The sequence below is a fragment of the Gekko japonicus genome, unplaced genomic scaffold (assembly GCF_001447785.1).
Source record: "Gekko japonicus isolate JY-2015 unplaced genomic scaffold, Gekko_japonicus_V1.1 scaffold1705, whole genome shotgun sequence".
NCBI lineage: Eukaryota > Metazoa > Chordata > Lepidosauria > Squamata > Gekkonidae > Gekko > Gekko japonicus.
Genome location: NW_015161450.1, coordinates 162,924 through 179,631, shown reverse-complemented (window position 1 = coordinate 179,631; position 16,708 = coordinate 162,924). Strand labels below are relative to the sequence as shown.

Below are 16,708 nucleotides of genomic sequence, written 5' to 3'. Positions count from 1 at the left end.
CCTAGTCGTACGGCAGCTAGCCTACCTGCACAAAAAAGACCAGAGAGGAGTCCTACTGTAAAAAGGACAGCCATTTCATATGCCCCCTGTCCCGTATCTGTGGGAGATGAGCTTTCCCAGAGCTGGAGAGGAGGAGCGCTCAGCTGACCATGAACTCAGTTCTACAACACTGGACAGCGCGGGAGATCCCTTTCCCCAGCAACCAGGTGTTACCGCTTGAATTCTGAGAAAACATAACCCTGCCTCCCACACGCTAGCTCATGGAAGTCTTCTTGCTTCTGCTCAGAAACATAATGGCTGTGCTAAAACAAAACAAATGAGCCATTTTCTAAAGGAAGTCCTTGAGTTTCCAATTGGATGAAGGGAATCATTTTTTCCCCTGTTTTATTAAAGTAAAGGCACCTGGGATGTTAGCAAGAAGGAGCCAGCAAAAAACAGGAGGAGGAGGATATCAAGGAGGACGTGAGCATGAGGAAGGAGGAGGAGAGATCTGAGTGGGGCAGCGGTTTAGCCAACGGTCTCGTGGGCAGGCCAAAGAGCAGAAGTGGAGAGAGGATCAGAGACTGATCATGACGCCAGATGTGGATCCTGTAGTAGCAACCTTGCATGAGTCTTCTGCAGTGAGATACATTAGAGGCCCTTTTTGCGACTTCACAGAGTACAAATCCAGTTGGAAAGTGCATTGAAAGTGGATTGAAAGTGCATTACTTAGTGTGTGTGACCACAGCCTGTTGCTTCCTACAGACCTTAACACAGTGTCCACCGTGGGGATGAACGCAGCAATTCGACAGCCAAAAGCCCAAGGCTTGAAGACACTTTACCTTTGACATCTGAGCTTCTTCGACCAATTTCACAATCTGGGCCAGGGTGGTATCAGAGCCAACGTGTGTCGCATTGACAAGCACAGAGCCGTGGGCATTGAGAGAGCCTGCAATCACAGTGCTGCCAGGTCTCTTGGCGACAGGCATGGCTTCCCCTACAAAGACAAGCCTGTCAATATCCACTTAACAACAGCACCTCCCTCATTTACTGGCCCCTACCAAGAAACAAACAGAATAGAGCTACTGCAAACTGTGCATATTTCAAACTTGTATTAAATGCAATAACAATATATCAAACTATGTTTTACAGAAAACTGAAGCCAATGTCCATAAATGATGATGGATGGATGACGAACTCCCCCGGAGTTGACACCTGCCTCGAGGCGTCTTCCCCAAACATCAAACCCCATGCAAGTGTGTCTCCGCAAGGCCACAGGTCCTCCAAATTGGATTTCTCCTTAATTCCTGTACATTTTGGTATTATTTATAAGATGTTCTCAATCACAATATCAAATGCGAGCTGATCAGGCTGAATTAAGGAGAAATCCAATCGTCATCCATCCATCATCATTTATGGACATTGGCTTCAGTTTTCTGTAAAACATAGTTTGATATATTGTTATTGCATTTAATACAAGTTTGAAATATGCACAGTTTGCAGTAGCTCTATTCTGTTTGTATTCCTATCATACTGCACCCCCCTCTATCTTTTTGGTTATTCCCTACCAAGAAACAGCCATACCAGAGCATACGCTCAAAACTTGATCAAATCAAAAGCCTATCATCAGGGAACCAAGGTGCTCCAGATCAAGGGGGAAAGGAGATCAATGCGCTCTCAAGTGAGACCTTGATAAGCCTGCAACAATGAACCTCATTGGTTTTCCTTTCTGCCTACTTTGCTTTCCCATGGCAACCTAGTAATGCTTCTCAGCAACCAAGAAATTCAAGCAGCTGAACACAATCTTCAGGAAGAGGTTATAGAATCATCATCACCTCTAAAGTCTACTCATTTAATTGCTTTAATAGCTCACTTCCATATTTGAATTTCTAGGAACACCTTTAAAGGAATCTTGTACACGTTTCCTTTTAACCACATGGACCAGGTCAGCGAGAAGAGAAATATGCACATACAATCAGAGAAGGGCTCTTTTCTAGGGTCATTTTGTGATGCTATTTACCTTAGTCGTTTTCAAGTTGTTATCAGGATGCGGCAGCATGTGTCCTACCTCAGGCTGGAGGGAAGGGCAACTTAAACTGGAGGAAGACTCCTTCGGCTAGAGGAAAGCTTCAAAGGTGGCCAAAGTGATGCAATTTTGCATCATCGCATTTTGACTGGATTGTGGTTGGGAGAACTGACCACTGCCGTTCCTGGAACCTCCCTCCAGTCTTAACGCTTGCAATTCTGGCATGGTTTTATTTTCCAGAGATTACAGGGCTTCCTATTCCTGGTTCCAAGAATTAAGACCAACACTGCAGTGCAAATATCTTTCATGTTCCAATGCAAATCTAGGGCAGTGGAAGACCACATGGCTTAGATACTTGATAGATTTCTGGTCGCAAATACAGACTCATTCATAATATGAGGCCCCGTTATATCAGCCTCTTAACATCACCAATTGTAAACTATCCAACCGTGCTTTGGAAGTGCTTTCTTATACTCGGAATTTGATAAATCAGTAAAATAAGGTGGAAGGGTTAAAGGAGAAGGTGCAAGTTGCTTGGAAAGGGGAACTATTTTCAAGGTACATAACATTGTGGTCCCAGACTACTTACAAGCATTTGCCAGTACCTTTGCTGTCTATTCATGAGAATGTAGAGAATTCGCCATATTCTTAAGGGAAAAAGTCTTTCGCACATCCTGTATATTCTCAACAGTTGAAGTTCACTTTAAAAAGTACTGGCCTGCATCCAGCTACATGCCAAAGACCACTTACGTTTTCTTAGGAGGGCGGTGTCAATTTCACTAGATTTCTCCTTCCAACTGCAAGCCCTACTAGGCTATTCCCCAGATACTCCAGCACTAAATCTGGGGTGATGGCTGTGAGCTGTGGGGGGGACGACACACAATCAGCATAACCCCCCCTCCCATTAATGAAAAAAGTGCCCTTAAGTCTTTGGAACCGCATGGCAGAATACAAGTCATTACCTTCTCTGTTTTGCCTCTGGCCCAATGAACAAGCACAGCAACAATTCTTTGCATTAGTGATCACGTGTCTACAAAGCCTATCCTTGGAAGCAGAGCCCAAAGTAGTTACTGAAGCCTATGAAAATTACCAGTGATTAGGGATTCATCTGCCATAGAGCTGCCTTCAATTACTTTCCCATCAACTGGAAATTTTCCGCCAGGTACCACTTTGACGATGTCTCCTCGCTGAACCAGCTCGACAGGTACTTGATCCTCCCTGCAAAGGGGTCACAGTTAAGACCCAATGATCCAAATCCTTAAGAGAAGTTGCACGTTATCTCAGTTGGGATAGATCCCCTGCAGATACCAAAACAGAAGTGTGCATCCTATATGTGTACATGCATGTTTACTACAGAGTGTCTCATGTTTTGCACATCTAGTTGTGGTGGCTTAAACTTCTGCAATGGAATAAGATACTCAATACAGGCAGCAGACAGGTGGGATGCAAAGACGAAAACTATAACAAGAGCTTCAGGCATGAGCTGTAAACGTTTTTCTTCTCTGAGGTTTCAGGTTGCTCTGATGCTGTTGCCTTGGTTTTCCACTGAGTTCACCCCAGCTCCTACTTCTTTTTCCCCTTGACTGGTTTGACTATTTATTTTATCCTGTTCTCTGTATGGGTTTTTACTGTATTTACACTGTGGAAGAGTGTTGCCAGTTTCATTTCTTGATAGCCTGGTGGTAGGTAGCACTTTATTTGGAAACCATTTCCAGGAGGAGATAGAGGAGGAAGAGGAGGAAGATGAGTTGGATTTATAACTTGCCCTTTGCTCGGAGTCTCAGAGTGGCTTACAACCAACTTCCCTTCCTCTCCCTACAACAGACACCCTGTAAGGTAGGTGGGGCTGAGAGAGTTCTGAGAGAAGTGTGACTGGCCCAAGGTCTCCCAGCGGGCTCCATGTGGAGGAGTGGGGAATCAAAGCCACTTCTCCAGATTAGAGTCTGCCGCTCTTAACCACTACACCAAACTGCTAACATCACGGAATAGAACTATTCTCTACAAATAAAATTACTAGCATGGATTAGGGATTAAGATATGAAATAATAAGTAGTAACACCCCACTATTTATTAATTTATCAAAAATCCTATTTTTTTTAGATATTCCTTGTTGGGAAAAACTGGGAGACAACATTTGAAGTAGATTATGAAATCAGCCAATACCTGGACTTTGCAGCTTGCAGTGCTCTGGTGGTCAAACATTTATTACTCCACCTGGAACGTTCCATATTCCTCTGACACAAGCAAGCCTCCCCTCCATTTTTCTTACACAAATAACATTCTACTGATATGTCTTGTACAGAGTCTGATCATTCATCCATTTAGATCAATACCCTCTCCCCTGACAGCAGAATCTCACACAGAATAAGGTCTTCCCCACCATCTATGCCTGCAATCTTGCCACCGAAGAGAAGAAGAGGAGATTTGAATTTATACCCTGCCCTTCATTACCTGAAGGAGTCTCAGAGTGGCTTACAATCTCCTTTCCCTTCCCCTCCCCACAACAGACACCCTGTAGAGGTAGGTGCGGCTAAGAGAGCTCTTTCAAGAACTGCTTGTGAGAGAACAGCTCTGAAACAACTTGTAACTGACCCAAGGTCATACCAGCAGCTGCATGTGGAGGAGTGGGGAATCAAACCCAGTTCTCCCAGATTAGAGTCCGCGCTCCTAACCACTACACACAGCAAAGCAAGTGCTCTACTATTGAGCCTGTATAAACCTACCTAAAATTTGGCTTTTCTTGCCTCAGAATCCACCACTTTCTGTATGAAATTCTGAATTCCAGATACCACAGGAAACAATGGGTAGTGGGGCTGTACCCTACCTCTCCACTAAACCAAGAGGAACAGCCTCTTCTGCTCGAAGAAGGCGGCAAGTCTAACCAGGTCTACTCCTAAGTAAGGCCCACTGCAGGATGGACTAAGAATCAAAACAGATTCCTTTGGGTCCCAGGTAGGGATCCCAAGTCCCCCTGGGGGGCGGGGAAACCCCCGCCCCAGAGGCCCATTCCCCAGCGCTGCCGGATCAGGCCCCGGGGGGAACTCCACCCCAACGTGCGCGTCACCCGGAAGTGACGCGGGCACGCCGGGCACGCTGGGGGCGGGGCTACGGCCATACAAGGGAAAACTCTATGGTGTCCTCCCGTCACTTCCGGGTGACGTGCGGGGGGCGTGCGCACAGGACGCCGGCCGGGAGCCCCCCGCTCCTGGCGAAAATAGACTTAGCAACCCTAGTCCCAGGAAGTCTCTGCGCTTAGCTTATTGGTGCGACAGGGTACAACCCAGGAATTTTATTTGTGCTTTCATTCCCTGATGCCACTGCTTAAAAAGCAAAACCCACGTTCCCCGCACACAATTTTAAAAGATGCATGATAAGAAATACTGGCACCAGTAGCTGAGTTCCCCCAAACACAGTCACCTCCAAACCCTCCAAAACAGTCACATCCACTGTGTATCATCTACCACTAAAGCTGGATTCCATGATATCAGAAAAACTAATATTATCATCATGTTTGAAAAATACTTTTCACCATGGACATATAGGGTTACCAGCCTCCAGGTGGCAGCTGGAGATCACTTGCTACTCCAACTGATCTCCAGGCAACAGAGAGATTGGTTCAGCTGGGGGAAATGGCTGCTTTGGAGGGTGGGCTTTATGGCATCATAACCCAGTGAAGTCCCTCCCCTACCCAAACCTCACCCTCCTCAGGCTCCGCCCCCTAAATCTCCAGGTATTTCTCAACCTGGAGCTGGCAGCCCTGTGGACATACCTGATGACACTGTTGTCAGGTCCGAGTGTCACTACAACAGCCTCTGTGGCTTGAAGAGATATTAATTTGGCAAGCGCCTCTGATGTTTTACTCTATCCAAAAACAAACAAACAAAAAGTGCCTGAAACATCCCTAGTACGTTGATTCACTTTTCCATCAAGCCCCACGTGCTCTAGAAACATGAGTAATCTAGCATTGCCTACAAACATGGCACAATATTCTGATTTTCTACCGAGAACAGTGAGATATTTCATGCTATAAACAAAATGGATGAATAGTTTCTTAAAACCGGCTTTGCCCAAACAACGTAGAAGCTGCAGAGGATTATGAGTCAAAATTGTCATTGCTGCGGCACAAAAAGACAGAATTGTATGATGCCATTTCAATCCGTATTGTTCAGGAGGGCCTTTTTATAAATGTGACAGAGTTATATTATCAAGGAATGGTTCAGGAGGTTTTTCAAGGAAGGGAACAGGTCCGTGGACTTAACTACTGTGTATGGAAGGTGCTATCTGTTGCTGTACACATTATCTTGTTCTCAGTGCACTGTATTTCTACTTATAGAATACCATTTACCACTTGTTTAATTCTCATGCTTTGTTCAAATTTCTGTAATCCCAGTCCTATTACATTGTTTTAAATGTCTCATCCTTTTGATTGCACTGATTTACACTGTGTAATCTGCCTTAAATCTCATTGAGAAAGGTGGATTGATGCATACTGCAAATAGATCGGGGTCCCCAACCTTTTTGAGCCTGCGGGCATCTTAGGAATTCTGACACAGCATGGTGGGTACAGCCACAAAATGGCTGCCAGGAAGCTAGGGTTGCCAAGTGTATCTACGCCGGGAGCGGGGGGCTCCTGGCCAGTGTCTGGTGTGTGTGAGCACACGCATGTCACCCGGAAGTGACGGGAGGACGCCAGGCACGCTGGGGTGGGGTTCCCCCCCGGGGCCCAATTCCGCGGCGTCGGAAATCGGGCCTCCAAAGCGGGGATTTACCCGCCACCCGCCCCCACTTGGCAGCCCTACAGGAAGCGGCTACCGCAGGAGGTGGAGCCAGGTGCAAAATGGCTGCCACAGCTTACCTTCAGCCACACGGTGAAGATCCTTGTGATGCGGTGGCAGCTGCTGCCAAAGCAGCATTCTTAAAAATCTGCATAGTAAATTGACTCTCCAATGGCCAATTAGAAGCCTTGCTGGGTAAAAGCCTAACCTGGCCCACCCACTTTCAAGAAGCCCTTGGTGGTCACCAAGAAAGGTCTTGGTAGGCACCATGTTGGGGACTAGGGTTGCCAGTCCCCAGGTCCCAGAGGGGCTCCCCCAAATTATGCTCTCCTCACAATAAATTTACATGAGATTGAGACACCCCTGTCTCAAAAGATTTATGAATTATTTACTTAAATATACAATACGATAATGCGGAAGACATATGTTATGTATTGTGTATACATAATGCCTGAGCTTGAGTTGCACCGCTATCTAAGTCTGGTATTGTAAATTGCACAGTCTGATTGGCTACTCTGTACAGTAGCCCAATCAGGATGCAAGAAGCTTCTGAAGGGAGATGAATTCATTGGTTGTTATGTTCTTATTCTGATTGGTTCTTAACTCACCAGTGGGCATGGTTATCCAAACCCGGATAGTTTAAAAGAGAGCCTGTTGCTCTCCTGTTTGTGTTCGTTCATGTCTTGTTCAAATAAAGCTGAATCACTTGTTAATGAGCTGCCTGAAGTCTCATATTTAACAACATATATATAAATTTCCTGCATTATTGTAACGGACTCCAGGTGGCCTACAATGCCTAGTGCTAGAACAGATGCAGATTCATTCGGAGACTTGACCAGCAGATTACTTGGCATGGTCTGGACTGGCAGGGAGACAAATACATGCTCAAAAGGACACAGACTTGCATCAGGGAGCTAAACAAAGGAAAGAACGGGTGTGACCTGCGCCTCCCACATTCAGCAGCCACAACACCAAAGCATAGGGCTGCCAAGTGGGGGCGGGTGACGGGTAACCTCCCACTTTGGAGGCCTGATTTCCGCCGCCGCGGAATCGGGCCCCGGGGGGAACCCCGCCCCCCGAAGAGCAGCTGGTGACGCAACCACGTAGAGCACGTTGGGGGTGTGACCCCGATCGGCAGAGGGAATACTCTATGGTTTTCCCTCTGCCGATTGGGGCCACACCCCCAGCGTGCTCTACGTCGTGCGTCACTTCCTGTGACGTGCAGGCGGCGCGCGCGCGCTTCATGCGTGCGCACGTCCCACAGCAACTCCCGGAGCCCAGAGACAGTCCCCCGCCGGTGAGTATAAACGACTTGGCAACCCTAGCAAAGCACAAGCCCAGATTGAGATCTGCACTGGTTTGCGAATCACAGTCTGGAAATCATCAGCCATTCACCCCCCAAGTATACCAGAGTCTCAAGGCAGATATTGCAACTCAACAGTCAAAATACAAACTTGGTAAGGAAGTTGGGGTCTCTTTATGCCATGCAGATTTCCAAGAACAGGACAGGGGGGAAAGGATCTTTTCAGATTAGGTTTCCTTCTGCAGGGCAGAAGGTTGGACTAGATGCTTACAGGGGAGTCCCTTCCAACCCAGTGAAGCATTTAGTTGCGGGATGCATTACCTTCGCTATGTGTTCCAGCCACCGACCGAGAGCAATGAACACAAACAGCATTGGAGGGGTGTCAAAAAAGGTGAGGGGGCTTTGCTCTGCCTGTTCCGCCATTCCGACCAGTAAGATAGCACAGGAGTAAACATAAGCGATAGTCGTGGCCAGCACTATGAGGACATCCATATTGGCCATCTTGTGCTTCAATGACTTATAGGCCTGGATGTAGAAGTACCAGCCACCAAGGAACTGTCAAGACAAAACAAAACAAAAAGTCTCAACTCCCCATCAACAGTTCTAGCTATAAGGCCATTCTATTCTATAAAGTGTAAACACTGTGATTATATCCAATTATGCAACAGGAGATTACAAAGATAAAGGAAAGAAAATACTCTCGAATCGTACCTGAACCAAAGTGCAAAGGACAAAGAAGAGAAGGTTTAGAATAGATAATCCAGGAATTAGGTTTTGCTCCAGCACCGACGATCCATGCGGCTGACCATCAGGTATTAGCATGTAAATCATTAAGATCAAAACAGGGATACCAAATACCAGACTGCATAAGAATGATTTCTTCCACCTGAAAAGGCAGTGAATCCACAACATGAGAAGACCAGACATCCCTATCAACTGAGTGGGTAAAATTCCTGGGTATGTGTTTCAACTGTTTGTTTTAATTGTGTACATGGTCTAATTGTCATTTTTGTTGTTTAATCAATATATCCAATTCTTAATCTATAGATCCAATTCTTAATCAATATATCCAGTCAATATATCCAATGGACAAATCTGTGGATACTTAAATCCAGAGACCAGAGCCATGAACAGACATACCAGATCTTTCCACAAACCTAAGAAAAGCCCCAGGTTTACAGAAAAGTCTGAAAACTAAAAGAAGTACATTGGGAAATTAACATCCTTCCTCATAACAGAAACAGGCCCTGTAGCTTTAAGAAACTCAATGGCTGTTGTGGCCATTGCTAGGCAACCACACCAGTATTGCCAACCTTCACACTTTGGATTCCGGTCAGTAAAAGACAAGGGGGGAGAGGGCGGGGTGAGATGCCCCCTACCCAAACACCAACAAATCCAACCCAGACATTACTTGAAAACAAATCACATGATTTGCGTGTACTTTGTATTTTAAAAGCTTGTTTTAATGCTTTCGATTGTTTGCCACCCTGGGGACCCTAAGCCAAATGGAAAGGTGGCATGATTTTTTTCCCCAATAAACAAAAAATAAATTAAATGTCTGATATTCCTGAATGTAAACCAAGTGACTGCTGCACTCTGAATATGCACTTGCTGCACTTTGGTATATACCGAGACAGATACATTTACATTGAACTGTCCCATTTAAAAGCATTGCTGTCAAAACTGTCAAAGCGTTTACGTATTTTAATTGAATTATTTTATAATTTTAAATGCATTTTAATCGCTCAAATGTTTTCATTTTTTTTTTATGTTCGCCACCTTGTGGCACAAAAACATCCTAAATAAAACAAATCAATTAATAATAAAACAAACTGGAAAACTGCTTATTACTATATGGCCAGCCATACCTTTTCTCATTCGCTGCTATACTTACTGTTGGATCTCTTCTTTGTGATCTAAGCTGTGATCCCGTGGGCCCTTTTTAACCAGAGATGGTTGAAAACCAATTCCCTTTGAAAACAAAAGCCAAAAGAGAGAAAGACATTTTGAACTGTTCCTCATGCATCAGGCACAGCAGGGTCAACAACAAGGACAGGTGCTCTGGCTTGGGCTCCCTTCTGTAGCTATCCAGTCTCTGGGAACTGACGACAGATATTAGCTTTCCCTGCCATTTCCCCCTGTACTAGGGTTGCTAAGTCGAAATATCTTCTTACTGGGGGACTCCCGCGCTGCGGCTGGAGTTTGCACACGCCACACGCACATCACCCCGAAGTGACAACGCTGGGCACAGTGGGGGCGGGGCCACGATTATCCGAGGGAAAACCATAGAGTTTTCCCTCGGATGACCGTGGCCCCGCCCCCAGCGTGCCCGGCGGGGTCGCGTCACTTCCGGGTGATGCGCATGTCGGGTGGGGTTCCCCCTGGGGCCCGATCCGGCGGCGGTGGGGAACGGGCCTCTGGGGCGGGGGTTTCCCCGCCCCCCGGGGGGACTTGGGAAGCCTACCCTGCACAAGCGTACAGATTGCATAGTTTCTGAGAGCAGGCTGGATCTACTCTGCAGCCATTTCTGAAACTAGCTAAAACTGATCTGGAATTGAAGGATAAGTATAAATTAAAACAAACAGGGGCTCTCTTAATTAGGGTCAGTAGACTTGATTAGCACCTGTCCCTCTGACATGACACCCAAAAAACGTCAGGTAAGATATTTATCCTAAATATCCTAAAAGAGATCAACACTGACTGTTCCCTGGAAGCCCAGATACTGAAGCTGAAGCTCAAATACTTTGGCCACCAAATGAGAAGGGAGCACTCCCTGGAGAAGACCCTGATGCTGGGAAAGATTGAAGGTCACAGAAGAAGGGGACGGCAAAGGAACAGTGTCATCAATGCAATGAACATGAAATTAAGTAAACTCCGGAACATGACAGGAGGCCCTGGCGCGATGTGGTCCATGGGGTTGCAAAGAGTCAGACTTGACTGTGCGACTGAACAACAACAAGATATTTCATTGTGTTCCAGAAAGCCACAGATTTCAGCCTGAGGGCCTCATCTAGTACTGTGATTATACAGAAATACGGAAGTAAATGAACAAAGACACCATAATGGGTACAAGAGAAAATAAAAAGGACATAAATGCACACAAAGAGACGCAAGACCAGCTAGAGGACCCATGTCTCCATGCTCCTAGGCCCTAGAAGCATTCAGGGTACTACGCAATCTAGGAAGAGGCCTGTAACATTTTCACTACAGCAATCTACAGCAGCTAATTTTCACTCTTGTCTGTGAGAACCCCTATAGGGAGCCTCTATAAAAGCCCTTCTCTGTAGTGTTCTGAGGTGACGTGTATTATGCTGCCTCCTGCTTAACTTAAAAGCGTTCAGCACAACAGAATGCAGTCTGCAGCCATGATGCTCTTTGCAACAATTCCTGTGTCAGGACATTCAGGCCCTCGAGCACGGGGAAAGCAATAATGCCAGCGGATTCTGAATAAAGGCAGCCCAAGCTTTTATCCTTGGTCCTGTGTTCAGTTGTGGTCACTTTGATCTCCAAGGATTGGGCCATGCATAACATTTGTTCACTGTACATTCAAAGATCTTCAGTAGGGGATGCTGGTGCAGGGTCCCATGCCCTTTCATCGGGGCTTGGATCTTCAGAACTAGCATTAGAACCAAGTACCCATTCTTCGCCCTCCTCCACATCAGAGACCGGAGGTAGGAGATAGCGGTTTCCTGGAAACTGTCACCAACGTTGAAAGAGATGGTGGTCTCAGTTGTGAATGTCGAACCTGAGTTGGATCTGGTCTGGTCCCGGGGCCATAACAGTCTCTGCATTCAGCCATATATGCTGGGTATATAAAATATGGATAAGGAGGCCATGGCAGGAGGCTGTTACCATGGAACCAGTGGGTTAACTTTGGGTCCAGGAGGGCATGGAACTGAGGTGACCATAGGTTCTGGCTCGATTTTGCTTTTCAAAAATAAGAGTGGTGGAGAATCAGGTCCAGGTGAAGGAGTCTTTGGAAGGGCCAGTGCTGCTTCCACCTTGTTAGATACGAGACTCAGGCTGCAGGTGAACAGTGATTAACAGCTTTATTGAACACGAAGTCAGAAGAACCAGAACGAGACAAATCAATGGAGCAACAGGCTCCTTTTTAAACTGTCCGGGCTTGGCAAGCCACGCCCACATGTCAGCTAAGGTCCAATCAAATGCAGTACATAAAGACCAATCATTTCTCTTCCCTCCAGAACTTCCTTTGTTCTGATAGGTCTATTTACAATACCTTTCTAGACTCAAGCTCATACATTCATTACATTACAATACATTACATTACATACACAACACATCTCAAAGGTAAGTTCCGGCACTTGAGCTGGTGCATGATGTTTTGCTTTTGACTTGTGTTTCTCTTTGTGTTTAACTTTCAGCTTCAGTCTTTTAGCCATGAGTTTGGACGGGCCCCCAGGGACAGAGGGGGATCAGGAACATGGATGGTTCCGCTGAGGTTCGGAATGGAGAGAAGATGGAACCCATTTAACCAACCTGGATGAGGAGGCTTTGGGTGGCTGCTCCAGAGCCAAAGTCAGGTTCAAGGAAGTATTGGAGGACTGCAGGGCCTTTCCCCAAAGTGCCGCTTTGAGTTTAGATGCCCAATTGCCCCTCACCTTGGGGGTAAAATGCTGGCAAACTTTGCACGTGGCCATGTTGTGTTCTTTCCCCAAACAGAAAAGACAGAGATTGTGCTCATCCGTGTGGGTCATTTTCCCACCACACCAGGTACACTTTTTGAACAAAGCTCCCTGGGCCATGTTGAACATCCAAATAATAAAACAGCAATAGAACAGAAGGTTTTGTACTTGCTTATCAAACGGGACTGGCTTGCTCCTTATGTAAAAGCTTAATTGCTACAATAGGAAGATAACCACAGAGCAACAAGAGGAAGATAATTAATGCAGAATAAAAACTTCTGAAGACGTTGTTATACGAAAAGGGTCGGAGAAGAGGATTACTATTGGCAGCATATGAAAGGAACACAGAGAGGCAGCTAGCAGAATGTCTTCTAAATGCTTTATTTCCCCCAGTATGCTGCATGTGTCTTTTAGAGATGTAACCTGATATGTAATCTGCTGCTGGGATCATTGGTTTATCTGCACTGCAAATGCCTTTAGTTCTTGCTTTTTTCTTGGAGATAGTTAAAGATTTTTTTTGCACACTCCTACTCCAGAGAGAAGGGGTTTAAAGTTTAAAGTCCTTCTCTCTAGAGTTTCCCCTCCCAGCCCACCTTGGCAGGTCATCTGGGGAAGGGAACGGGAGGCTTTTGAAGATGCCTCCCCCCTTTTCTTGCTTCCTCAGCCAGCTGGCTTCTGCCCCCCTGGCTTAAATGCCAAGTGGGTGAGCCAAGGAAGGCTCCTAGAGGGCCCCCCCACCTTCTCCAGAGACCTCGAGTCACGCCGCAGTGGCGGTGCAATCTTTCCATTATATTCTATGGGCCATAGAATATAATGGAAAGATCACGCCGCTGCTGCGGCACAACTCCATAGAGAAGGGGTTTAAAGTTTAAACCCCTTATTTGTGGAGTTGCGCCGCAGCAGCGGCACAATCTTTTCATTATATTCTATGGCCCCATAGAATATAATGGAAAGATTGCGCCCCTGCTGTGGCGCAACTCTAGAAAAAAGAAGTGCGGAGCTGCCGGAGCAGTAGCCTATATATCACAGTGATTATTCCTTGGATTCTGTGAATTTAAGCAGATTGTGGGCAGGGGATCACCCACTTTTGTGAGTTCCTGCTCACTGCTGGCCAGCTGGCTGGTAAGAGGAAATTCCCCCCACACACCCTGACGTCACCCACAAGTGATGTTGGTGACATCGGGGGAGGGGGGGGACACTGCTTTTTGGGCAAAAGTCTGTGGTTTGAGGCCACTTTACCATACAGCTTTGCCCCAAAAGCAGAGCATCACCCCGACGTCGCTGATGTCACTTCCGGGTGATGTCAGCATGTTGCAGAACATCTCCGCCCGCCCCCCCGGAACACCCCCCAAATACCCTCACTGGCATGACAAAGAGACCTGACAACCCTAGAGGGAGGGCAGGTAGAGATGAGTCAGCACTCGGCTCTCATGCCCTTTCTCACATGCCCAGAGTTATGAAGATCACCACTTTGAGGTCAGGAAGGACTTTTCCTCCAGACCAGATGGTTCCCAGGGATCCTGGATGTTTTTGCCTTCCTCTGGGCATAGAGCAGAGGTCACGGGGGGCGGGGTTAGTTGTGAATTCCCTGCACTGTACAGGGGTTGGACCCTTGAAAACCCTTCCAGCTCTCTGTTTCTGTGTTTTAGGGGTGAGGTAGGCCACCCGGAGCATCTTAGATGAAAGACAGGATAAAAGTGTCCTAGCTTCAGTGCATGTACACAGTTACACTGGAGTAAAGGAGGCAGGAGGAGCTCTGTACACTCACTGTACTCCACTGCGACCTTTCAGATCCATCAGCATAAGAGAGCCCTGTCGGATCAGGACAGTGGTCCTTCTAGTACCGCATTTTGTTTAATATAAGGGCCAACAAAGCGGACAGAGGCTTCTTCCTGAAATTGCCACACAGCCTGAAATTACCACACAGTCACCACACCTTAAAAAGGATATTATAGCTTTGGAAAAAGTGCAGAAAAGGGCAACTCGAATGATAAAAGGGTTGGAACACTTTCCCTATGAGGAAAGGTTAAGGTGCTTAGGGCTCTTTAGCTTGGAGAAACGATGACTGAGGGGAGACATGATTGAGGTTTATAAGGTTATGCATGGGATAGAGCAGGTAGAGAAAGAGGTACTTTTCTCCCTTTCTCACAATACAAGAACTCGTGGGCATGAAATTGCTGAGTGGTCAGGTTAGAACGGATAAAAGGAAGTACTTCTTCACCCAAAGAGTGATTAACACATGGAATTCACTGCCACAGGAGGTGGTGGCGGCTACAAGCATGGACGGCTTCAAAAGGGAACTGGATAAGCATATGGAGCAGAGGTCCATCAGTGGCTATTAGCGACAAGGTATAGATAGGGACTCTGGGGCAAGTGATGCTCTGTCTTCTTGGTGCTTGGGGGGGTCAACAGTGGGAAGGCTTCTAATGTCCTGGCCCCACTGGTGGGCCTCCTGATGGCACTGGTATTTCTGGCCACTGTGTGATACAGAGTGTTGGACTGGATGGGCCTTTGGCCTGATCCAACATTGGCATCTCTTATGTTCTTATGTTTTTAGCATTGATATTCAGAGGATTACTGCCTCTGGATGTGAAAGTTCCCTTTAGTCATCATGGCTAGTAGCCATTGATGGACTTCTCCTCCATCATGAGCTCCTTCTTCACTGCCCCTACATCACATAAAGTTCAAACAGCAAAGGCCTGTATAGTGGAATTCTCCATAGAGACCTCAGTTGTGCAACTCCCTTCTCTAAAAGTCGAAGGAGGAGGAGGAGGAGAAGAAAAAGAAGAAGAAACCCTCTGAGCACAAATGCTTTCTGGAAATGCCGCAAGACTGTTTAGGCAACCTTTTAACAGCCGCAGCTGAACAGCTGTGGGGTGATCAAGATTTAAAAGTTGTGTATGCAGTTACTATATTTTGGTGTTCCTACCTTGAGAAGAGCTTGGACTGAAGCTGAGGAAAACCCCACCACTACAAAGAGGCTTAATGTTTAGAACATCAACTAGTGTTTTCTGTTTCAAAAACATCCGTTTCAATAACTTACCTCAATAATTTTTATAATATCTCGAGGACCGATGACTTCGGGGTCAAAGCGCACACGGGCCTTGGATGTGGCCAGCACTACGGACGCATCAAGGATGCCAGGCGTTTTGACAAGTCTGGATTCAATGTTATGCACGCATGAACCACAAGTCATCCCTAGGATCTGAACAGAGTTACAGTTAGTGCTAAGAGATGAAATGGCCTTCTGCCAATCAGGCCTCTGATCCAACAAGCCAAGCTCTCTCCAACATGGACTGGTCGAGTTCTCAAGCTGAGATCTGTCCCAGATCCTTTTCAACTGGAGATGCCAGGGACAGAACTTGGGAACTTACACACGCAAATCACGTGCTGTACCCTAAGGGTGTGCTCATTCCCCTTAACTGATCTTTCACGGAATTCCCAGGGCTTCTACGGCTTTTCCTTAACAGAAGGGCCTTCTCAGATACTCAAAGGCATCCCTCTCCAGGTACCTGAGCCAGAAGCAAATGGCCATGTGCTTCATGGAGATTTTGGAAGAAGCGGTTAATCCTTCTCTTCCTGCCCTCAATACAATATCCTAGGTAGAATTCAGGCATCAGGAGTGGCTCCCTGCCGACCAAGTTGCCCAGTGTGCCTGGGTTAGGCTTGCCAAGTCCCCCCGGAGGGCGGGGAAAACCCCACCCGAGAGGCCTGTTACCCGCCGGCGGCGGATCGGGCCCCGGGGGGAACCCCACCCCAAAAGCACCCACCATGCCTGGCGTCAGCATGTCACCCGGAAGTGACGCGATCACGTCAGGCACGTTGGGGGCGGGGCCACAATAATCCGAGGGAAAACTCTATGGTTTTCCCTCGGATGATTGTGGCCCCGCCCCCAACGTGCCCGACGTGATTGCGTCACTTCCGGGTGACGTAATTGTGGCACACGCGCGCATGGACTCCCAGACGAAGACTGGACTCC

The 16,708-nt window shown here is 46.9% G+C and overlaps 1 protein-coding gene across 1 annotated transcript in view; it reads right to left on the bottom strand.

Moving 5' to 3' along the window:
* ATP7B (ATPase, Cu++ transporting, beta polypeptide) overlaps positions 1–16,708 on the bottom strand; it is a 46,702-nt gene that overhangs the window by 19,495 nt on the left and 10,499 nt on the right. Inside the window, 7 exon segments of the mRNA XM_015429051.1 lie at positions 822–976; positions 3,096–3,223; positions 5,775–5,866; positions 8,405–8,638; positions 8,795–8,969; positions 9,978–10,054; positions 15,773–15,934. Coding sequence (XP_015284537.1) covers positions 822–976; positions 3,096–3,223; positions 5,775–5,866; positions 8,405–8,638; positions 8,795–8,969; positions 9,978–10,054; positions 15,773–15,934 — 1,023 coding nt within the window.